Source organism: Dasypus novemcinctus, chromosome 4 (assembly GCF_030445035.2).
Source record: "Dasypus novemcinctus isolate mDasNov1 chromosome 4, mDasNov1.1.hap2, whole genome shotgun sequence".
Lineage (NCBI taxonomy): Eukaryota > Metazoa > Chordata > Mammalia > Cingulata > Dasypodidae > Dasypus > Dasypus novemcinctus.
This window is the reverse complement of record NC_080676.1, coordinates 89,543,309-89,567,529: the sequence shown is the minus strand read 5'-3', so window position 1 is coordinate 89,567,529 and position 24,221 is coordinate 89,543,309. Positions and strand designations below refer to the sequence as shown.

The window sequence follows — 24,221 nt, the reverse complement described above, 5'->3', positions numbered from 1 at the left end:
AAGAAAAGCAACAGGGAGATCTGTGCACACTGTTTACCCAGAAGGCTTTGCCTTGAGCTCCATCTTCTTTGCCATTACCTTGCAAAACAGTGGCTTACCTAGCATATTTGACAATCTGAGGTAATCATTCTCCCCTCAACATCTTCTCAAGAAAAATTTCAAATATATAGTTAAAAATTTTATAGTATGAATGCATATACCCAGATTTAGACTCCACATGAACATTTTGCTGTGCTTATGTACATCTAGAGTGGATCATTTTTAACAACCCCTTCCTCTATACAGTGAAATTATTTTAAGCTGTAATCATGAGATAAAGTGATAATAATAGTGGCTAGAGGAAACACAGTGAAAATTTTATTCAACTTTATGTATAATCTTATGGCAGTAAAAATAAAATAAATATTACATGCAAATATTGCATATAAAAGATTACACTTTGCAGTTCATGTTCTGCATAACTGTTTTAAAATTTAAATTTTAAATTTGTTATAAATTAACAGTTCCAAGTGGTCACATGGAATGACAGAAGTGAAATAAATCAAGTTCTGATTCTTCATCTTTACAATCATTGTGCTGTTGTGTTCACTTTGAATCTACACCTTAAATAGCTATTCCCACAGGCCCACAAGGGTTGTTGGAGTCAAGGATTCTGCCGTAAGTAAGCGCAAGTGATTCTAGACTGTACAAACTTACTTTCGAGATGAGCATGTGTCACAGAACCTGCCTGTGCTTAAGACCAACTGTATAAATGGGAATTCTCCAAAATAACTTCTTTACAGCAGTCATTATTTATTAAAGGATGAGTAATAAAAATGTGCTCATTTGAAACTTCCATATGTGTTGTTAAAACTCAGTTGTAACAGCAGCAACTGTTTAGAACATACCAGGGAAGAGTATTTTATCACCAACATTATTTAGAATTGCTGACATATCATGATAATAAAAAAGCAGCCTTTAGTTAGTTTTATGATTGTTCTTAAGTTCTCTACAGATAGTGCAGGATCCTATTATCTGCTCCCATGACCCACTCTTGGATGCCATAATTCAGAACATATATTTGACTTACATTGGTGGTTTATAAACAGGCATATAAATCATACAGAAAGGATGAAATTTAAGAAGACTCTATTTAAAATTTTTTCCTAGTCTTATAATCTTAAAGCTTAAGTTATTTCATCAGAATACAATACAATACAATACAATACAATACAATACAATACAATACAATACAATACAATACAACACAATACAATATAAAACAAAACCAGGGAGCAAATTTACAAGCTGTGATATAATATGTCATTCCATCTTTTTTTCCAAGTTAAATGAAATCTCAAGAATAAAGTAACTCAACTAATCTTTCACCACTTTCGGCAGGCAGTTTCTCACTTACTTTCCTATGTTTCATCCTTGAATAACGCTGAAGTTTGTGCCCAAATCAGCAGGGCAGTGTTTCTTTCAAAAGCGAAGGATCAGGGGAGTGGTTGAGTGCTTGCTTCCCACATAAGAGGTCCTGGGTTCAATCCTGATACCTCCTAAAAAAAAACCCAACAAACAAAACACCAACGATTAGCTTTCCATTGATGCCCTGCACCCACAGGGAAGCAGTCAGTGTCACAGGGACTAGATGTGTTCATGTGCGAGCAGCCCCAGCTTTTTTCATCCCGCGCTCCCCTGCCCCTGTCCGCTAAGGACAATTTTTACTTTGCCCATCAAGATGCCCTCCTTCTCCCACCTGTTGCTCTAATGAGTGGGAGAAGTGGGATAGGACGTTTACAGCAGAGAGGGCGCGGATTTACAGAGGACAATGGAAGGATACCAAGGGCAATGAGAGGAAAAGGGAAACCCTCCTGGCGAGTTGAGTGCAGAGTTGGAGTGTGAGGTGTTTGGAGTAGGCAAGAGGCAGAGCAAGGGAAATGGGTGTGAGCGGATGGCTAGGGTGCAGTGCTGAGTCTTATAGATTAGAGCTCTTAATACTCTTTAGTAGATGCGGGCAAACATAGTAATTACTGGTAAATAATTTTGGCTTGTCTGACTGTATCTTGCAAGGCAACTTTGCCTGGAGGCTAGGATCTGAGGGTCCTGAGTCCTGTAAGGGTTACATAGGAAACTTTTGAGTTTGAGGTGCCCAGCTAAGGGCCAGGTCCCTTTAACACGGACTACATAGCAATGAGGCCGCTTCAGTTTCTGAACTGGACACAGTAGAGGTAAATTGATTCCAGTCCTCTGAAAGTTAGCTTGAATGCGGCTACCAGTTCTTCTCACTCGAGAATGTAAGCGTAAAAACTGGCTTGGAACATCTCTGGGTGTTCACATGGAGAGCACGTGAAAATGGACAAAGACAGCTGTGATACTCCACCCAGACCCACGGATGTGAATGTAAGTAAAGTGTGGGAAGCCTTCTCTTTTATTTGAATGCCATGTATTGTTGACCTTGTTCGTAAAATGAGACCATGCTAATTTACAGAAATAAAGGGAGCAATAATAAAATACTTTATCTTCTTATGGCACTTAATGGGTTTTACAAATGTGAGCTTGTTTTGAAGTGCTCTACTTGGCAATCGATTCATAGCTGTTTTTCTGAAAACCCCAGGGAATTGTACTGTTCTTTGTACAAATTCCATTTTAAAATTTAATCAGTGCCAACTGAGACTGCCTATTATGTGTTCCTGCACTTAAAGACCCAAACTTGGCCTTATCAGCTATACAAGTTCTAGTATTTCTGTGTGTTTCCTTCATTTACTTCTTTGGGGGAATATTTGAAAGTAGGCTTGGCATCATAGGTCAACTCCTCAGTCTACCATGGAATGTATTTCTCTTTAGAAACACCATTCTCCCTCCTGCAGGTCACTACATTAAATGAGGTCTAGTGTAGTTCAATTTCACCAGGATGGATACAGGCAACATTTCACATCAGGAGTTGACAAGGGCGCTTGGCAGAAAGAATGTGGGAGCCATGAATAATTCAGAGTATAATTGGCCAGATATTATCCTGTTAATTGGTAGGGCTAAAGAGTGAAAGACACGAACTTTGAAAGGGAGGGGGAAAAAGAATAAGAGAGACCAAGGGAGGCCTTATGATAGCTCAAAAAATGATTATTTCTTTGAAATGGGTGTTCTAGGTTGTTGCCTTTAAAAATCATGTGTGACTAAAAATTATTTCGTCACTGGAATTTATTTACTCTTACATGCATAAATCTCTCCTTCAAAGAAGCTAAACCCTTGCATACATTTTTAGAGAATACACAGCATCAATATTAGAAGGTAGAGGAGGAAAAAAAAACAGGAGGAGGGGAAACAGTTAAATAATGTATTTTTCCTTTTGCACACAACACTGTACATCGACGCATTTGAAAGAGTAATTTTCTAATTTTCTGATGTAATTCCTCTTTTTCATTCTTTGGTTTATTTTTTAACCGTTCATTTATTTATGATTGAAAAATGGAGTCACTAAATTCAATGTCTTGTTCAAAGCAAATATATGTGGGCAATGGTAAATCAAACATGTAGGTTCTCCATCCTACCATTCTATATAAACCAGAGCACCTTCATTAAATTTTCTCCTCACCAACTGGTTATAAAGCCCTAATTGAGAAATCAGTTTCTGTGAGAAACTCACTTATTTCCCTTTTTTAAATCTTGCCTCAGCCCGGAAAGAAATAATTACAGGAGAAAACATACAAATGTTTGAACACACACACACACACACACACACACACACACGTTTTCATGGCTGGGTACACATGAATCAACCCACATAGAATATTAATCTCCCAACCTTTAGGTCCTCTAGTCTACACTCCATGAAATCCAGGCTTCTCCTCCACAGCATCTATGTTGCAGAACGGGGGAGTTGAGGAGAAAGCTGGAAATCTTTCACCAGGATTCATATAATTTCTGGTTTTCTAATCCTAATTGTGTGACTTCATGCAAGTCAATTTATTATTCTTATATAAATAACTTGACTGATATAGTTAGACCTTTTAGCATCAAGGTTTCTCTGATGGGGTACTTCCTTTTAAGCACTAGATCATTTCTAATTGATAAAACACATATATTTTATTTCTTTAAAGATATCCAATATCTCAGTTGAGGTGGTCAGTACCCAAGGGAAACTTCCAGGGAGACGACCTCTGCGAAAACCTATCAGCAAAGCGAAGTTCAAGAAGAAATCCAAGAAGAAAGCTCCTTTTTGGAATATCCAAAATAAAATCATTCTCTTCACGGTATTTTTATTTATCCTGGCAGTCATAGCCTGGACACTTCTGTGGCTGTATATCAGTGAGTTAAACCTGTGTCCTTTTGGGTTAGGGCTTATGGTATGAGTCCAGCATTAGCAGTGAAAGCATATCTGCCCCTGGGTGCTTCTAATTTGGTTTTTCTCTTTCCCAGACTGACACACCATTTTCAAAGCGAGTGTTGAGATTTTAGGGAGAAAGAAACTGGAATTGTCTGTTCCATTTCTCCTTTACCACCATTTCTTTCATCCCAGGGGAGAGGAGGAGGTGGAGAGATGGGGGGTAGGATGAGAAGAGCTTTTGACTAGTTGAGAAATGTGATGCATTTACAGCTTTAAAAAATGAATGAACTGCTAAAATGTTTCATTTCCTCATTCCACCCACTGCTTGTTTCTAGGCAACCTTAGATTTCCAGGTTCCTGAGCTAGACTGGCACTGTGCTCCCTTTTATACATGCATCATTTCACCACCCCTCCCTCGTAATAATTACCTTTTAGTCTATCCAATTGATCCTTTCGGATGCAAGTCATTACTAACTTCTTCCTTATTGAAGACTTACTCATGCAATACAGTAACTATAGCATTTGCTTTCTTATCCTAGAGTGGCCACTCTATAGTTTTTTTTAATTTCTTTTATTCCTCCTGGACCTTTGTTAACCAATTGAGCACGGATTCTATCCTGCTAGGAGATCCTGTGCCCACAGCTAGACTAGACCTGGGATCTGTTCCCGGCTCTGTCTACAGCAGAGCTTGTGTCTTCTAGACTCTGGAAACCTATCAGTGGACTTGGGGATTCAAGGCCTTCATAGCCCGCATCCCTCCTGGCTCTGGGATTTTAGGCCAAAAAAGGGACAATCCAGGAGCATATAGATTGGAAAGATATGGGTTAATATATTTAATACAAGGTATGTGTGCTCTCCAGGATATTAAAATCTGGTTGAAGAAGCAAGAGTTATAGGTAAAGAATTAATGAATATTATCTTGAGTTGCTCAGGTCACGTACATATATGCAAATGAACCACCTATTCTTTGAAAAAAGATGCAGTTCCTACCTTCAAAGAGCTCACAGTTCAGTGCTGAAGAGAAGGAATGAGTTGATTTCTTTGCTGGAGGACGTATATTACAATCACAAAAGAGACATTCAACCAGCCAGATGGAGTCTAGAAAAAGCATCATGAATTTGTTCATGAAAACTCATTCCACACACATCATGACTGTACATTGTGTGTTGAGCCCTGTGGTAGATGTAGGGGTCAGAACGGTGAATAAGATACTAGTGGAGGAAGTAAAATCAATGGGTAATTAAAGACAAATCCACAAAAATCACAAAACACGCACACACAAAACCCAACACAAAAGGAATCTACTTATTTCCCCGCAGCTCTCTGCTGCACCTCAAATGATGTTTACATTGCCCTAGAATTTATGCATAACATTTTAGAACATCATTGTGTGGAAGAGGTTTGTTGCTATGTAAAAATCAGAGAGGCATTTCAGAGAGAGAGAGAGATCAGTGTGACAATGGGAAACTGGTCTGGACAAGAATTGTTTAACAAAAACAGATTAGTTTTGATGTATGAAATTTGGGAATGGAGGGTGGCCTTGAGAAATGAGGTGGACCTCCACATAAGGGAGCCTGTGGATAGTCTCGTATGCTGGGCTGAGCTAAAGAATTGGCAAAATGCAATCTGATTCAATGCCAAATTGATTTCCACTGCCCTGACTCTTGAGAACTTGCTATTACTGGATTTTGTTTAGTGTCTTGACTAAGCTGTAGAAATGAATTTAAGAGTATGCCGGGTCAGTTAGGCCAGTAATTTATTCAGGTAGGGAGGAAAGAGAATTGGGAGAAAATAAAGAGCAGGGGTCCCAGGTAGAGAGGAAGGGGGTGAAAAGGGATAAAGAGGGCTGATACACAGACTACAATTCCCCATTATAGGTTTTAAATGCCAAGAGTGGAGCTCAGAAGGCAGGAACAGGTCCAGAGGCTGGAGAGCTGAGCACACATGCGCTCAGGCCTTGCAGTCTGCTTTATAAACTATTAATTATACCGCCCCTTTGCTAATGGCAGGGGAGGGGTTCCAGCTGTTTGTTGTTTTGATTGATTACCCCACCCATCAATCCCCCAGTGAGAACCCAATGATAAAGTCCTTGGGGAATATCCAGGGCTTTTCTTTGCTTCCAGAAGAAGTCTTTGTTCTGGATAGCAGAATCCTGGGGATGGGGGTCTTCCAGCAGCCATCTTGGGGGTTACCGATGCCCACGTGGACTCTGCCAGGTTCCAGATCCGTCCATTAATTCTCTATCTTACTAGCCTGCTTCATTACTGATGGGCAAAGGAAGTGATGGCTTCTACAAAGAAGTCATAGTTTTCATTTGATTTTAGAGAGTGAACAACCAAAAAAACCCAAAACAAAACAAGCAAAGAAACAAAACCAAAATCCATCCCCCAAAACAACAATAACAACAACAACAACAAAACAAAAAAACAAGAAAACAAAACCCAAGCATTGCCCTGGCCCAAACCCTTTGTTTTTCCCCAGGAGGCCTAGGGAAGGAAGGTGACCCAGCCAAGGTCACATAACCAGAAAGAACAAATCCAGCTCCTTACCCTGTGCTATTTCCCTTGGGGCCAAAGCGACCCAGAATGGGTCATAAAAGGGAGGTTCCTTCCTGTCACTCAGGTTGCATCTTCTTTTTCATTCAGACATCATTTATTTTTAGCATTTCCATGTGTTGGATATTGAAGTGAAATAATATTCTTCTCCTCTCTCCCTTTTCCTTCCTTCTTCCTTTTCTCATACATTTATTGAGTTTCAAAGCTATACTGGGCACTCATTATGTTAGGTGCTGAGTTGAAAAAGAGCAATTTACTGTTCTTTGCCTCAGAGAACCCTAATAGCCATGATACCTTGGAGTGAGTGCCACAGGACAGGGACAAGGGTCCTGGAAGCCAGTGACTTGGGGTGACAAGGAGCAAAACCTTGGTAGCAAGAAGAAGAGCCTTAATCTCCCCCAAGCTCTCCCCCTGGTTCTCAGGTGCCATAAGACAACTCAAATGCAGCAGCGTTTGCCCTTCTGGTCTGCAAAGTCTCTGGCCAGTCCTGACCCAATCTCATAGTCTTCACTGGGCAAACAAGCATTTGAGCAGAAGGGTCCTGACGCTGGGCTGAGGGCCACAGTTTGTGGTTCATCAAAAGAATGAATTCTGTATATACTGCAAAGAGCTGGCGACCAGGCCAGCATCCGGGTCATCAGCCACACAAGCCACGAAAGGGCACACTGAAGGTCAGCTTCCCTCTTCTGCCCCCTGCTAACTTCACACAGAACTTAATTGCTTACATTTCTTACCTTCTTACCTTTCACAGACTTGGGATCCAGGAAAGCTATAAAAACCCTTCTTTGCCCCTTAGCAACTCTAGGACATATATAAAGTCAAAGAGGTATCTCTTTTACTTTATAATCTAGTATTTGTCAGGAGAGGATAGAAACAAGAGAGTGTTCTCAGAGATAGAGTAATTTATTGCCTATGGATGAGATGTTATTAACTACATCTCACTACGCTATCTCGCTGCCTGAAATAAAATCGTTTCAGGAGCCTGATACTTACATAGATCAGACAATGCCTTACTGCCTCACAGGTGGGAAAGCCTAATCGTCTTCTTTCACATTTTACAGGTAAGACAGAAAGCAAAGATGCCTTTTACTTTGTTGGGATGTTTCGTATCACCAACATTGAGTTTCTTCCTGAATACCGGCAGAAGGAGTCCAGGGAGTTTCTTTCAGTGGCACGGAATGTGCAGCAAGTGGTGAGGTGACGGGAGTGGGGGCTTGGGAGAGTGGTGCTTGGGGTGGAAGGGGTTACAGGTGTCAGGGATGAGGAGAATTTACAGAAGTAAAGGGCAGGTGGACAAAGGAGGAGTTCAGAGGGAACGGGGGATTTAGCTCATCTTTGCTATAAGATAGATTTGCATGTTTGGCAGAATTGCTTATTTAGGTTTTTTTTTTGCTTAAACTAAAAAGAAATGGCTCTCTGGGCTTTAGCTTTTCTCATCTGCAAAATAAAGATTTGGGTTAGGCGATCTTTTAAATGCCTTCCAATTCTAAAGTTACAGGCACACTGATTAATTCTGTGATCTGTACACATTTATTTCAACCCTGATACATTGGCAGTCTCTTCACTTTTTAACAACTTTCTCGTTATAGAAATAATATGCATTTATTGTAAAAATTTGTAAAATTCAGAAAAGTATAGGAGAGAACATTAAAATCTTTAATTTATTCACCAGAGATAGATTCCTTTCTTATTCTGGACCACATAAACATAGGGGATCATGCAAAATGAGAGTATTAGTAGATAGTTCAGTTTTACAATCTGCTTTTTCTTCTTTTCATCATGTTGTATATTTTTCTGTGCAGGTAATTATTTTTAAAAAACAGAAATTTTAATAGCCACAAAGTATAACAAATCCCTTTATATTAGATGTTTATTCGATGCTTCCAATTTTTGCTACTATAGATAACGCTACAACAAAAGTCCCACATAAATTGTTGTGTATATCTCTAATTACTTCCTTGGGTGATTTCCTAAAAGTGTAATTACTTGGTCAACTACAAAAATATCTATCCTGGCTCTTGGTACCTATTACCAGCCTCAAGTCTTCTGCTGGTTTGCATTTTCACAGGAATGGATAGGCTTACCTGCACAGAGGTGACTCTGATGCCATGACAGGCTCCCTGTTGTGAAGAATTAGGAAGGAGTAGGGGTTGTGAGAGGTAGGGGAAGAAGTCAAAGACGATGGTTACAGTAGTTCTTAGTTGAATGCCTACTACATAGCCGGTATGCTGCTAAGCCCTCTACCCATATTATCACCACTGTTCCCCAGAGAGGTAGATGTTTTTATCACCATGTTACAGATGAAAAAGACCCAAAACAAAACAAGAACAACGGAGGCTCAGCCGGTTAAAGTAATTTTTTCTGCCTTGTATAGTGAATTTCAATTCTGTAGCTCATATTTTTTCACTCTGCTGCATTATTTCTAAGGTGTTCTGCTTTTTTTTTTGGTCTGCCTTGACAATTAGATAAGTGGTTTGGGTACTATGTAAGAAGGGGTGTTCAGAAAGAGAAAAAGATTTGAGAGGAAAGAGTGAATTTGGTTTTAGGAATGCTGAGTCAGGCAAGGAAGGTAAGTTGACTGAAATAGTTCTCTGAGATGAAAGAGCCAGGTGCTTCAGTAGAGACTGCAGAGTTCAGAGGATGGTAGACCTAGTGGTGGACACTGCCCGCCCTCTAGTGGCAAATTTAGAAATGTATCCTTAAGAATTAAATTGTTCATTGCGGATCCTATGAAAATGAGTTTAAGGGAGTTGTTTATTAACTGTGCAGAAAACGAACACTTGGAGTGGATAGAATACATAAAGTCAGCTTGATTAGGGTCTTTAAATGAGAGAGGAATAAAGGAATGAAGGTAACTAGCTATTCTTCACAGAAAGCAGAATGACCCAAGACTTCTATAGGAAGCAAGAATTTATTTTAATTCAGGAAATAATGTCTGGGTTTGCAGTTAGGGGCCATTTGTTTGAGCCTTTGCTTTTCTCCTTGCCAGTTGTCAGGGCTTGGACCTACAACATGCAAGGTACTGTGAGAGGAAACCAAGCTTGAAAGTCTCCAGACACCTCAATTCTTCTTTTTCAGGTAAACGTGGTTTATAAAACATCTGCCTTCTCCAAGTTTTACAAGCAGTCTGTTGTTGCGGATGTCAGGTAATTGATGTCTCTGGCTTTGGCATTTCTGCGTTCACTGCTGTAAATTCCTCTCAGGGCTGTGGAAGGGCTGAGAGCCCACCATTTTCAAGTAATTTCTTGGGGGTGGTTTTGGAATACCCTATTAGAACAATCAGTGTCCCCGATCTCTGGCCTGCTCTCACCATGAGTTTTTGCTTGCCATCTCCCAAATCTGTGTCCTCTCACCTAAGTAGAATCCTGGACTGCAGTATTAGTGCCATTGGGCAAAATGACCTTCAAACATGGCTACTACATTGGGTGGGTGGGGGCAAAACATCGCATAGTCCAATATATTTCAAAATATGTTCAGTGAAAAACTAGTCATTCAAGATCTTCTGGGGAGGAAAGGAGCTCATGGTCAAATCATTTTTAGGAAAAACTGTGCCCTGAGTACTAGATATTCCTCCACATACATCTGCAGAGATTAATAATCCATTTTGGATTATGAAAGGCCCTGAGAAGTCTTGGAGGAAAGCAACTTCTGGGTTTCCTTAACCTTCCATTTCCCGAATTGTTCACTACAGTTGTTGTATTAGTCATCCAAAGGGGTGCTGATGCAAAATACCAGAAATTGGTTGATTTTTATAAAGGGTATTTATTTGGGGTAGGAGCTTACAAATACCAGGCCATAAAGCCTAAGTTATTTCCCTCACCAAACTCTATTTTCTCGTGTTGGAGCAAGATGGCTGCCGACGTCTGCAAGGGTTCAGAGTTCCTGCGTTCCTCTCTTCCAGGGTTTTGCCTCTCTCTGGGTTCAGGGTTCCTCTCTTCCCAGGGCTTGCTCCTTCCTAGGCTTAGGGTTCCTCTCTTTCTGGAGCTTGCTTCTCTTTCCCCTGTGAGCTTACTTCCTGGGGCTCCATCTTAAGGCTTCAGCATCAAACTCCAACATCAAAACTCCAACATCAAAAACCCTCAACTCTGTCTTTTGCCATGTCTTGTGATGCCCTAATGATATGGCCCAATCAAAGCCCTAATCATAACTCATAACTTAATCATGCCCAGGTACAGATTAGATTACAAACATAATCCACTATCTGTTTTTAGAACTCATAACCATATCAAACTCTACAGTTGTTTCTTTCATAAAACTTAGCAGTATTTGTGGAGTTAGGAACCCAGGTTTTGGGATCAGACTAAAAACCAAATTAGGCTTGAATCCTGGATCTGCTACTAGCTATGTCATTTTGAGCTGTATTTGGCCTTTATTGTCTCATCTGTAAAACTGGAATAAAAATAGGACTTTCTCATAGGATTAAATGGGATAAAGTAGATTTAGCACAGGTGTGAACATGCTGAAGTATCAAAAATTATAACTTGCTATTTGTAGAGGCAGTGGATACTGATTGATAGCCATAGAAATAGTATATTCTTAAAGGAGATGCAATTGGAGAGTAATGGTTCTAGATTTGAACCTCACATAATAATCAGAATATATATAATATGATGCTTTCTCTTTCCCAGCCCCTTAGGAAGTAAATGACTTCTAAAGAAGGGCATTAAGTCCAATACAAGGATATGTTCACTGGCCTAGCCTTGAATTTGAGAGTAGGGTCTCTGCCTTCCTGTGAAAGTCTGTTTCTTAAAAGATATCCCTAACTCTCTGTTTTTTTTCCACTGTAGCAGCAACAACAAAGGTGGCCTCCTTGTCCACTTTTGGATTGTGTTTGTCATGCCACATGCCAAGGGCCATATCTTCTGTGAGGACTGTGTGGCGGCCATCTTGAAAGACTCCATCCAGACGAGCATTGTAAACCGAACTTCTGTGGGGAGCTTGCAGGGATTGGCTGTGGACATGGATTCTGTGGTACTAAATGGTGATTGTTGGGTGATTCTCCTTTAAGCATTCTTTCCTGCAGCATTCCTGATACTTGCCATTTTGGGAACCAAGATTGTATTTTATTCCACAATTCCAGTGAAACAGCGTTCACTGACGACTTTGGAACTACATTTGTAAAGGGAATTCCTCAATGTTATATACAGATATAGGGTTAAACAGATATAAAGTTGAATTTGTTAAAGTATACCCTTCCCTAAATGTATCTGGTTTCATCCTTTTCAAGCTAGTCTTCAAGAAACAAAGGAAGAAGGAAGTATCCTGGAGAAGGAAGAATTTTGCTGAGGTTTATCTAGTCTCTTCCCCTTCCAGACAGAATTGCACATATGTTATGTAGTGTTACCCAGTGCTCCAAAATGATCTGCCTCATAAACCTATCAAAATGCAAATTTCATCATCTGTCTTGACAGTGAGCTGGTTTAATTACTTTTTAAAAACTTGATATTATGAGTGATTTCAAGCATATAAAAAATAAAATAGTAAAATAAACTCCCATATACCCATTACTCAGATTCAACAACTCTCAACTAATGGCCATCATATTTGATCTCTAATCCCTACAACAACCTGCCCCCCCCTGCACTGGATTATTTTAAAACAAATTCTACTCTTGATTGCTTTTCAAGGACTGAAAATAGTTTTCACTAAGAAAATTCTAACAATGAAATGCTGGGATTAACAAGCACTTTTCTACTTGTTTTTGCAATGCAGCTGGGCTTCGATCAGATTACTCCTCAGCCATAGGATCTGGTAAATTATTTTATGTTTTTCCACCCAAATCAGTATCCATTTTGACTATAGTTTTCCTTTTCAAATGATGGTATTTGTTAGTGCTTTTTTCAGTTTCAAGTGATAGAAATACACTCAAACTGGCCTAAGAACAGGAGAAACTTGCCTGGCTCATATAACTGGGACATACATGGAGTGGTGTGGCTTGAGGCATGGTTGAGTCCAGGGCCTAAAATAACATATTGTCAGGACGCTGCACCTCTGCTTTTCTCTGTTGTGACTTCATAATTAAGTGTGTTCTTCCAATGTGTTGGCAAAAGTAGCCACCAGCATGTCTAAGCTCATAATTCATCAGTTTAGCAACTATGATTAAACTATGGAAAAATACACACATATTTCAGCCAGTCAGTTGATACAGATGTCCTAGGACTGATTCTCATTGTTCCAGATTGGGTGACATGCCCATTCCTGAACCATCCAAAACATTTTGACAGAGTAGGGATAGTTTCTTAAAGGAAAATCTAGGTACTGCTCCCAGAACAGGGCAGAGTGGATTCTAGGCTAGTGAAGAGTAGATGTCTTCCACAGGACTTCTTTTACTCTTTCCTCTTCTATAAACATTTCTAGAAGAATTATTCTTAAAAAAGTTCTGTCTCCACAGACAAAGGCTGCTCTCAGGACTTCTATGCAGATCATCCAACTCTCCGCTACCCTCTGGAGATTTCTGCAACTTCTGGGAGGCTGATGTGCCACTTCAAACTGGTGGCCATTGTGGGCTACCTGATTCGCCTCTCAATTGAGTCCATCCAGATTGAAGCAGACAACTGTGTCACTGACTCCCTGACCATTTATGACACCCTTTTGCCAGTCAGAAGCACAGTCTTGTACAGGTAGTATGCAGGCACTCTTGTGGGTGAAAAGATTTTTTATAAAGTTTCTACTTTGCAATATCTGGATTTATCTTAGATTTCTTTTCTTTATTTCCTCCCCTTTTCCCTCCTTGTTTCTCTCTTTTTTCTTCCTTTCTTTCCCTTTTACAATTTCTGTTTACACCAATGACCCCCCAATGCCTTATTTTGTACCCTGTGTGTTAGCTAGAGCCTAACAGACTCAGAGTTTGTTTTTCACTTGTAGTAGACAAGACTTTCAAAATAAATGCAGCAAGAACTTCAGCCAATATTTCTGAAATATAACATGTTTGTTAATTTTTACTTTCATTGCAATTACTGTGAAATCTACTGCTTCAATAGAGTGTAAGAATATTCTGTGATAATGATTGCATAGTATTAGTAAAACATGTAAAAAATCTTTCTCATTAGAAAGACAACACACTTTCATTATAGAAAATATGGTCAGAGAAAGCATTATCAATTACTTGACATTACCCAGCACAAACGTCTGTTACATTTTTGCATAAATCCTTTCATTCATGTGTTGCTGCCTCCCTCCATCCCTTCCCCCAGCCTTTGTTATCTCCTTCCTCCAGCCATTGCTGTCCTTCCCGCCAGTCCCGCCCACGTTGCCAACATATAATCTGCCTTCTTCCCCAGCTACTGCCTACCTCATAGCCGCCTGCACAACTCCGCCTACCCACTACCGCCCTGTAGTAATCCGCCCTAGCTCCTGCCCCTCCCTCCACCCAACCCTATATAACCAAGTGTATTTCCGCAATAAAGCAGACTTGTTCCTGCGCTCAGGCTGTCTCCGTGGTTTTTACCGTGCGTCCCCCACGCCTGGAGAACCTAGGCCTACGCGCTGGCCTAGGGGCTCCCCGCCGAGCCGTGGAAGGCTGCCCGGACCTCGTGGGCCGCTAATCGCTGCCAGCAAGCCCACACTTGGGGGCTCATCCGGGATCCTTTCCTTCCACCGCCCTACGGCCCCTGTTGTCTGCTGTTGCTGTTGTCTACTGGCGACCATTTCAGCTCTCCAGGTAGGGACCCCATCGCCGTCTTTTCTTCTCCCACTATGGGCACCTCCCTCTCCTCACACCATACCCCTCAGGTTCGGCTTTTAGCCGCCCTGCTTGATACCAATGGGGTTCGCATTTCCCTGAAACAGCTCCAAAAATATTGGGACTTACTACTCCCCTTCAATCCGTGGCTCGCCACCTGCCAGCTCTGGAGCCCGGACACGTACTCACGGCTAATAGATCGAGTTACCTCTGCCATAGAGCATGAAAGGCGGTCTTTTCCGCCCGGCCTGCTGCCTACTCTTGTGGCCGTTCGTGCCTGCCTCCTTGGTGCACCATCCGAAGTCATCCGGGACAAATCGATTAAACAACCCAATGATTATGAGCCCGATGATCTTAGAGACATGAATTCTCTGTCTGACCAGCTCGCCGCAGCTCTCGAGCGCGAGCCTCCCTGCTCGCGCTCCCCGCCGCCTACAGAAACCGTTTCTGTGGCTCCTCAGAATGGCGGACCTCCTCCTCCTTCCTCCACCCCTGCCCAAGATGGCGTGCTTCCTGCTTCTTCCTCACCCGGATTAGAGCCCGCCGGCGGGAACAAAGGCGCTTCCTCTCGCCTTTACCCGCCCCTTCCTGTCTCGTCATCCCCCGGGCCGGCCCCCGGAAATGATGTAGCTTCACCGCCATCTTGGCCGGCCCCCGGAAATGATGTAGCTTCGCCGCCATCTTGGCCGGCCCCCGGAAATGATGTAGCTTCGCCGCCATCTTGGCCGGCCCCCGGAAATGATGTAGCTTCGCCGCCATCTTGGCCAGCCCCCGGAAATGATGTAACTCCGCCGCCATCTTGGCCGGCTCCCGGAAATGACGTGGCTTCACCGCCATCTTGTCCGACGCTCAAAAGGGTCCCGCCACCAGCTTGTTGCCGCCTTGACGCTGCTAAGCTGCCACTCCCTCACTTGTTTCCCGCTACCGCTCATCCCTCGCCACCACCATATAACGGCGACTCCGGAAGAGCGCACCCTTCCGCCCCTCAGCTTTACCCGCTCAACCCGCTGCCTACGCCACAACGCCCTCAGACCTGGCTTCCCTTTACGGCCGAAGAGATCAAGACACTGCGAAAGGCCGTGAAAGAAGATGGTATAGGTAGCCCATATGTCCAACAATTGTTAGAAGAACTGGGAGTTCAACTTGCGCTCCCCTATGACTGGATTTCCTTAGCCCGCGCCAACCTTCAGCCCGGTCAGTTTCTTGAATGGCGTGCCTATTATCAGCATGCTGTTGAGCAGCAAGTAGCAGAGAACGCCCGCATCGGTGTCAGAGATCCACCGGACGCCTACACCGGAATCAACTGCTTTGCTAATCCTCAGTCTTATGTCAATATAGATCCAGGGTTTTGGCAACGAGCAAAGAACCTTGTCCAGCGGTCATTTTCGCTAGTCTCCTCCAAGCAATCTACCAAATTTGCGCAGATGCTTCAAGACCCACAAGAGACCTTTCCCGCGTTTGTCGCACGCGTTCTAGAAGCCTGTCAGCGGAAAATCACCAATGAAGACGCCCAATTTATGTTAGCAAAAGAGCTTATTCTTGACGGATGCCTCGCACCCTTCCGGACTGTCATCCTCCCTCTTCGCGACAAGCAGTTACACGAGTGGGTCTTAGCCTGCCGAGATATTGACCCTCAAACTAAAGCGCTTACTACTGCCTTCGCCTCCGCCATGGCTGTGTCCTCTGCCTCTGCTTCTGCCTGCTTTCGATGCGGTCAACCTGGTCATTTCATCTGCAAGTGCCCTCAACAAGCGGCTCCCCGCCCTGCCGAGGCACTGCGCCGACCGAGAGGCCCCCCCACACCATGCCCGCGCTGTGGAAAAGGGTACCATTGGGCTCGCGATTGCTGTTCCTCGCAACAGCCTTTAAACTTCCAACGGGGCAGGCCTCAGCCCCTCTCCCAAGAGGCCTTCAAGAGAGCTCCAAAGCCCTAATGTGGACAATGCCTATCACACGTCACCAGAAACCTTCCCTCGAGCTCAAAATCAACGGGCAGTGGCTTGAAGGGCTCTTAGACTCTGGTGCTGAAATCTCTTATATTCCCTTTGAAATCGCTGCCTTCAACCACTGGCCCCTCGAGACCGGCCCTCAAGTCATTGGCGCCACGGGAGCTGCTACCTCCTGGAAGACATCACAGCCTTTGCATTGGAACAATCGAGAAGGTCACGAAGGCCAAATTCGTCCACTCGTCCTTTCCTCAGTTCAAACCATCCTGTGGGGACGAGATGTCCTCAGCCAGCTAAAAGCTCGAATCACCACAGAAGCCTTCTCAGCCGCGCTGCCCCCCCCTTCTAGGGGCCACTGCTCCTGTCTCAAGACCTGACCCTATCCCTCTGGAATGGGACACAGAGGAGCCCATCTGGGTCGAGCAGTGGCCCTTGCCCGTGCACAAGTGACAGGCTCTCTCTGCCCTCGTCGAGGAACAACTACAAGCGGGGCACATTGAGCCGTCCACCAGTCCCTACAACTCACCAATCTTTGTCATTAACAAGAAAAACACTAGCAAGTTCCGCCTTCTCCACGACCTTCGAGAAATCAACAAGCACATCAAGCTGATGGGGTCACCTCAGCCAGGCTGCCCCCATCCTACTGCAGTCCCCCAGCATTTTCATGCGGCGACCATCGACATCAAGGACTGTTTTTTCTCCATTCCTCTTCACCCGCGGGACTGCCCACGATTTGCATTTACAGTCCCACGCACCAACAACCAGGGCGCAGCACGCCGATTCCAGTGGAGAGTGCTACCACAAGGTATGCGGAATAGCCCCACCATGTGCCAGCTTTATGTCAACTGTGCCCTCGAGCTGCTGCGCTCTCATTTCCAGCCTGAAGAAACATACATCATCCATTATATGGACGATCTTCTCTTAGCAGCGAGTTCTAGCACCCTTCTCAATGACCTGCTTTCTGCAGTGATGACCAACCTTTCGAGTCTCGGGCTTACCGTACAGTCAGACAAAATAAACCTCAAACCTCCTTTTCAATTCTTGGGCTTTCATTTCCATCACTCCATACAACCGTCAAGCCCTCGGCTGCACATCTCTCCCACTATGACACTGACTGAACTTCAGCAACTTTGTGGGCAAATCAATTGGCTTCGATCAGCACTTCCCATCACGACAGCACAAATGCAGCCTCTTTTCGAGCTTCTGCAAACCAAAGATAGCCCACCTGCTGCAGTCCGGCAAAAGATCACCATCACCCGCGCTGCGCAAGAAGCCGTCCAACAAGTCAGTGATGCGCTTCAGCAATGTCGCCTCGAGCGATTCTCTCCAGATCTTCCAATCTTTGCCCTGGTTCTGCCGACACTGGTCACCCCGACAGGTCTCCTGTGGCAAGATGGTCCTCTTCTTTTTCTGCACACGTCAAAGAGCAAGCTCCCAAAAATCTGCCCTTTCCTAAGGGCCTGGATTGCGTTGGCTACTGACTTAGTCCTCCTTTCCATACAAACGTATGGTATCCCGCCACACACTATTGTTTGGCCTCTTGATGCCAAAGAAGTTTCTTCCCTTATTATGAACAATACCCAGATGCAGAGCTTGGTAGAGCTCTTTCGCGGCTCCTTTGATAATCACTACCCTCATCACCGTTTGCTGCAAGGGGTGTCTCAGTTAGCATTCTCTAACCCGTTCCGCCCGTTGCCTGCGCGGAACCCCATTCCATCAGCCATCACTGCCTTCACAGACGCCTCAAAAATAGCGTTTGCAGCCGTTATCTACACTCCTGGAAAACCTGAGCCCCAGCACTTAGTATTCGCCAATGACTTTTCTGTTCAAGTAGGCGAGCTCCTAGCGGTCGCAGCGGTCCTCAATCTCCACCCAAGCCAGCCTCTCAATATCTTTACAGACAGCCTATACACGCTACAAGTTTGCCGCAGCCTGCCACTTGCCACCTTTTTGCCAGGCGATTCAAACATTGACCAAGCGCTTTCCTTCATGCAGCGCTTACTTGAAACGAGACAGCAGCCCTGGTTCATCACACATTTGCGAAGTCATTCCAACCTTCCGGGGCCCCTTGCCCACGGCAACGACCTTGCCGATGTGGCGGTGTCAAGCTTTAAAGTATTTCCTTTAGCCTGCAAAGATTATGTTGTGGATGAAAATCTGCTTGGAGACCCCATCAACCACGCTAAGTTGCTGCACTCGCGGTTTCATTACTTGGCGCGGACAATTCGCAAGCTCTATCCAGAATTACCCGCTGAAACCTGCAAACACCTAGTGCGCTCGTGCCGCGTGTGCGCCCCTCTCCTCCCTCTGGGGCCCCTGCAGCCCCGAGGTGTCAACCCTCGCGGCCTCCGGCCTAACTCGCGGTGGCAGTTAGATGTCACTCATGTCAGCGCCTTCGGCCGCTTCAAGTATCTTCACGTAGCCATTGACACCTTTTCCCATCTGTGCTACGCGGTGCCCCTCGCAGGGGAGAGTGCCAAACATTGCATCAAAGCTCTTCGCCAAGCCATTCTGTTTATGGGGGTCCCATGGGACCTCAAAACAGATAACGGACCAGCATACCGCAGTGCTTCCTTTGCCAATTTTGTGCAGATGTATCGCATCACACATCACTTCGGCATCCCATATAACCCACAAGGACAAGGAATTGTCGAACGCACTCACCAACAGCTCAAGCTGCTCATTCAAAAGGAGAGAACCTCCTCTCCCCACAAAGCTCCAGCAGATGTTGTAACAGCTTGTCTCATCCATCACAATCTCCTAACTTTTGATAGTCAAGGACTCTCTCCCACGCATAAGCATTGGGGACCTATGTGGCCGCCTTCTCAAACTCCTGTGGTCTACTGGAAAGACCCAGCTTCCAATCGCTGGCAAGAAGAACCTGCCCCTCTACTAGCACAAGGAAGAGGGTTCGCCTGTATTTTCCCAGAAACAGAACGACAGCCTCTTTGGGTCCCAGGACGGTACATCCGGCCTGCAACACAGCAGCTTGACCTAGATGATATCCCGCGCCCACTAGCGCCAGACCCCGAAGACATCCCACGTCCTTTGATACCAGAACACAATGCTAATGGCAATGATTGAGACATCGGCCAAGCCCCCTCCTAAAAATGTTTCTATTCCAATAAGTGCTCTCTCTAAGTTTCTTTCTGCTGATTGCCCCTCCTCTATGGGGGCTCTTTTTTCCTTTTTGTCATTTCAGATCTTTCAAAGGACCCAACTCTGCACAAGAGAAGCCTTTGCTGCCTCCATCACCCGCCGTTGACAAGCGCCTGACCTTCACCAAAACGTGCCTTATAACCTATCAATAAAGGGAACTCACCGTGCAAATGCTCCTCAAGCTCCCCTCCCACCCACTCTTACTTTGCTTTTTTCTTGCAATTTTCATTTTTCTAACAATCTTTTCAGCTGTCTGTCTCACAGCCACAGCCCCAACAGACTGGAACCTTCGTCAACGTCTTCTCCTCGCTGTTGCCTGGCTGCTTCTAATTGCTATCCTCATCTCTCTTGTAGTCCTTCTCCCATGACCACTATGCGCCCCCAAGTACATTCATCTGAGCCTACTACCCCAACACCGTCGCCCATGGGGACCACACCAGCTCTCTCTCGCCGCGAATGACGTCGACAACGCTTCTTTGCCCACCGCCTAAGCTGACTTTCTCTTGAAGATGATGACCCCATCGAACGCCAAGTTCTCCAGCTCCTCCGACAGGCCCGCTCTGTTCACACACCCACCCCTTGTTCCCCTACCCTCCCTCGTCTCATTCATCTCCTCATTCTCATGTTGTCCCTAGCCTCCTCTGCCCAGAGCTATTCATCCCATCAGCCATTTAACTGGACCCTCTCTGACTGGAAATCAGATGCAGTTCTCGCCTTCAACGTCACTGCAGGGGCACCCTCCTTTTCACTCCACCTTTGTAGCCTGACTGGCCAAGCTCCTGACTGCTATCCAGGATGCCAGGGCCAGGGCTGTTACGGTGGCGGAGCATACGCCATTGCCGGCCCTCAGGGCCCCCCTATTTCTGGCTACTACATCTGCCCCTCCTCCATTGCTTCCTCCTCCACTTCCTGCCACGACCCCGCGCATTTCTTCTGTCCCTCATGGAGATGTGAAACCATGGCTGTTGGTTGGGCTAAACCCTCTAACAAAGATCCTAACCTCTACCTGCTCAGTATACAACTGTCCCCCCAACGCCCAAATGTCTCCTTCCTCGTCAAAGACCCCTCCGCAGACACTTGGCTCGTGGGTCATACATGGGGAATCCGTCTATACATGACCGGTTACGATTCAGGAGCCTTTTTCACAATCCGGAAAAGACCCCCCTCCAGTCGCCCAGCAAACATCGGCCCAAACCGGTTTCTCAACCCACCACCTCCTACATCTGCCACCCCTTCCGCGTCCCCCCTTCCCTCTTCATCGTTTCGCGCCTCATCGCCTGTCAGCCTTCAGTTGCCTCCCACTAAGTACTCCAGCCCCCTCATCAACTTGATTAAAGCTTCATACGTTTCTCTAAACTCCTCCCACCCCAACCTCACTCGCTCTTGCTGGTTATGTCTTTCCCCCAGCCTCCCCTCTATGATCCACTTGCTATTCCCGCGCCACTCTTTATTTCCTCCACCGATGATTCCCCCTCTTCCTGCAATTGGGATCAATCTACTCATATCTCACTCACTTTTACGCACATCTCTTCCAAGGGTATATGCATTCACCCCCGTTCTTCCCACACTCCTAGCCTTACCGTCTGTGCCAACTATACCTCCCCACACATCTCTGCCAAATATTTAGTTCCCCTAAACACCACCCAATGGCTCTGCTCCTCCACGGGACTTACTCCATGCTTATCTGTTGCCACACTTAACAAAACCAAAGAAACGTGTGTTCTCATCCTTCTCACGCCTCGAGTTATCTATCGCACTCCTCTACATTTCTTTGAAGCCTTTGATCACACGCAAGAAGCTATCTACCTCCACAAACGCGAACCTATTACTGCTGTGCTCACTGTCACTACCCTCCTAGCTACAGCTGGAGCTGCCACTGGTGTTGCAGCTCTAGCCACACAAACCTCCGCCCTCCAAAACCTCAGACAAGCAGTAGACTCTGATATCATCTACCTCCGTGATGCAGTCAAATACCTTAAAGACTCTCTTAATTCTCTCTCTGAAGTTGTCCTGCAAAACCGCCGAGGCCTTGACCTCCTCCTCCTTAAAGAAGGTGGCCTATGTGCTGCTCTAGGAGAAGAATGCTGCGTTTATGCTAACTATACCGGCTTAGTAGACTCTAGCTTAAAAGAACTTGAAAAAGGTCTCAACCAACGCCGACTTGAACGAGCCCAAACTGCCGGCCCCTGGGGCTTCCTGCAGCCCCTCCTCCCCTATCTCCTCCCGTTGCTAACCCCAGTTCTGCTCATCATCCTAGGTCTCACAGTTGGCCCCTGGGCCATTCGACGAATTATTCGCCTTGCCAAAGATCATGCTGACAGTGTATTCTCCTCATTTGTTCAGATCCATTACCAACGTCTTGTTGCCTCTGATTCCATTCCTCAATCTCGACCACATCCTCACCCCTCTTCCCACCTCATCTCCCGCCTGTAAAGCTGCTTGCTGTGAAGCTCTCTGACTCTAGCCGTCGGCACGGGTTCGCTTCCCTCGACGCAAAGGGCTTGGGTGTACCCCCCGCCCCCCTTTATTGCTATATGTCTGAGAATTCTTCGCAATTAAGCTAGCCACAGCGCTATCCACCCCGAAGAAGTGTGCGCAACATCAGGTTAGATATTCCGTCTAGCACCGGCACGTGCCAACCCTAAGGGCTATGCATACATTCTGGCCAAATGATATGCCATCGGCCCATCACCAGTCAATCCCGCCCCCTTTACCCCTCATCCCCCCCAGCCTAATACTTTGTCTTCTTTTACTTTCCTTTAAAAAACAGAAGGAGCAGTTGTTGCTGCCTCCCTCCATCCCTTCCCCCAGCCTTTGTTATCTCCTTCCTCCAGCCATTGCTGTCCTTCCCGCCAGTCCCGCCCACGTTGCCAACATATAATCTGCCTTCTTCCCCAGCTACTGCCTACCTCATAGCCGCCTGCACAACTCCGCCTATCCACTACCGCCCTGTAGTAATCCGCCCCAGCTCCTGCCCCTCCCTCCACCCAACCCTATATAACCAAGTGTATTTCCGCAATAAAGCAGACTTGTTCCTGCGCTCAGGCTGTCTCCGTGGTTTTTACCGCGCGTCTCCCACGCCTGGAGAACCTAGGCCTACGCGCTGGCCTAGGGGCTCCCCGCCGAGCCGTGGAAGGCTGCCCGGACCTCGTGGGCCGCTAATCGCTGCCAGCGAGCCCACATTCATGTGTATATATAATTATGCATACACATATAAACATATCTAATTCTTTTAACTTAAAAATAATAGAAACAAAACAGTAGACATCTTTTTATGGGTGCTTAATGTTTTGATAACTAAATAATGATAGACTTTATTAAGACTTACCAATTTATTATACATCATGCTAAACAGTTACATGATTATCTATTTTTAACTGTTTTTATGTCTGTGAATATATATTTACACTTTGGTGATGGATGCACATAGTATATAAGGATATTCACTGAAAAGTAAACTCATCTCCAACTCCCAATTCTTCAACCACTATTATCAACTCATCCTTCCAAACGTATTTAGTTATTATCTCACCACAATTCTCAGAGGAATATACTATTATTATTATTACAATTTCATAGAAGGGAAAAAACTGGAGCTTACCAAGATTTAGTTCCTTGATTGCCCAGTGCTTTTCAGCCAGTTTTAAACTCAGTTTTCCTGAGTCCAGAGTCAATGATCTTAACCATTAAACACCCCGCCTTTACTCTTTTTTACTCTCAAGGAGGGTCTAGTGATGCCATAGGGGAAACTCTTTGGAGGTATTTACTGAACAAAACATTCTGTACCTCTCTCATCTCCCCTCTATCCGTCATGTCCTGTGGCCAGTAATCGATGAAGAACTGGATGACAGGAGTCTATTCACAAGAACTATAAATGACCCAGAACATGTGTGGAATTAGTGTTGGACTGAGGCCCACTCCTCAAATAACCTATTATCAATGTATTTTGTCTGGTTATCTGATTTCAGAATTTGTGAACCCACCAGAACATTAATGTCATTTGTTTCTACAAATAATCTCATGTTGGTGGTATTTAAATCTCCTCATATACGGAGGCTATCAGGAATCCAGGCATATTTTGAGGTCATTCCAGAACAAAGTAAGTCTTCCCCAGTTAAAAAGAGAAAAATTTGTTATGACATTTTAGCCTATCTTTCTTGAAGCTGTGTTGCAATACTAATGGTATTAACCGGGACCTTGACTCAGGGTCTTGTCAGAAGATAGAAGTTATTTTAATTGTCTCAGCAGAGAAAATTTAATACAAAGAACTGTCATGACTGTAACAAATGTAGGAAGCAGCTCTTACCCCTAAGGCTGGGGAAACAAAGGAAAGCGGAATTATTAAAATTTAGAGCTTGGAGAAAGGGATCTATGGAGTGAAATTCAGACCTCTGGGGAGGGATTGCTGCTCAGCTGGTGCTGGTGTCTCTGGGTTTGAGGCGAGCGCTCCTGCACCTGGCGCCAAGACCTTTGAGGAGCGGTTGCCAGACAGCTGAGGCTGTTATCTTCCAGGGAGATGCAATAAAGGAAGTTGAGTAAACTGCTAACAGGACTCAACCCTGCTACAGGAAGGAAGT

At 44.8% G+C, this 24,221-nt stretch overlaps 1 protein-coding gene across 2 annotated transcripts in view; it reads left to right on the top strand.

The window, feature by feature from the left end:
* Positions 1–2,183: 2,183 nt before the first annotated feature.
* Positions 2,184–24,221, top strand: part of TMPRSS7 (transmembrane serine protease 7) — a 50,352-nt gene continuing 28,314 nt past the window's right edge. The window contains exons 1-8 of one of the 2 annotated variants that reach the window (XM_071214824.1): positions 2,197–2,382; positions 4,077–4,284; positions 7,920–8,050; positions 9,937–10,004; positions 11,646–11,839; positions 12,571–12,609; positions 13,250–13,478; positions 23,613–23,743. In XM_071214824.1, coding sequence (XP_071070925.1) covers positions 2,335–2,382; positions 4,077–4,284; positions 7,920–8,050; positions 9,937–10,004; positions 11,646–11,839; positions 12,571–12,609; positions 13,250–13,478; positions 23,613–23,743 — 1,048 coding nt within the window. In that variant the 5' untranslated portion in view covers positions 2,197–2,334. Of the gene's footprint in view, positions 2,383–4,076; positions 4,285–7,919; positions 8,051–9,936; positions 10,005–11,645; positions 11,840–12,570; positions 12,610–13,249; positions 13,479–23,612; positions 23,744–24,221 lie in introns of both variants that reach the window. The other variant, XM_058295856.1, reaches the window with a different exon arrangement.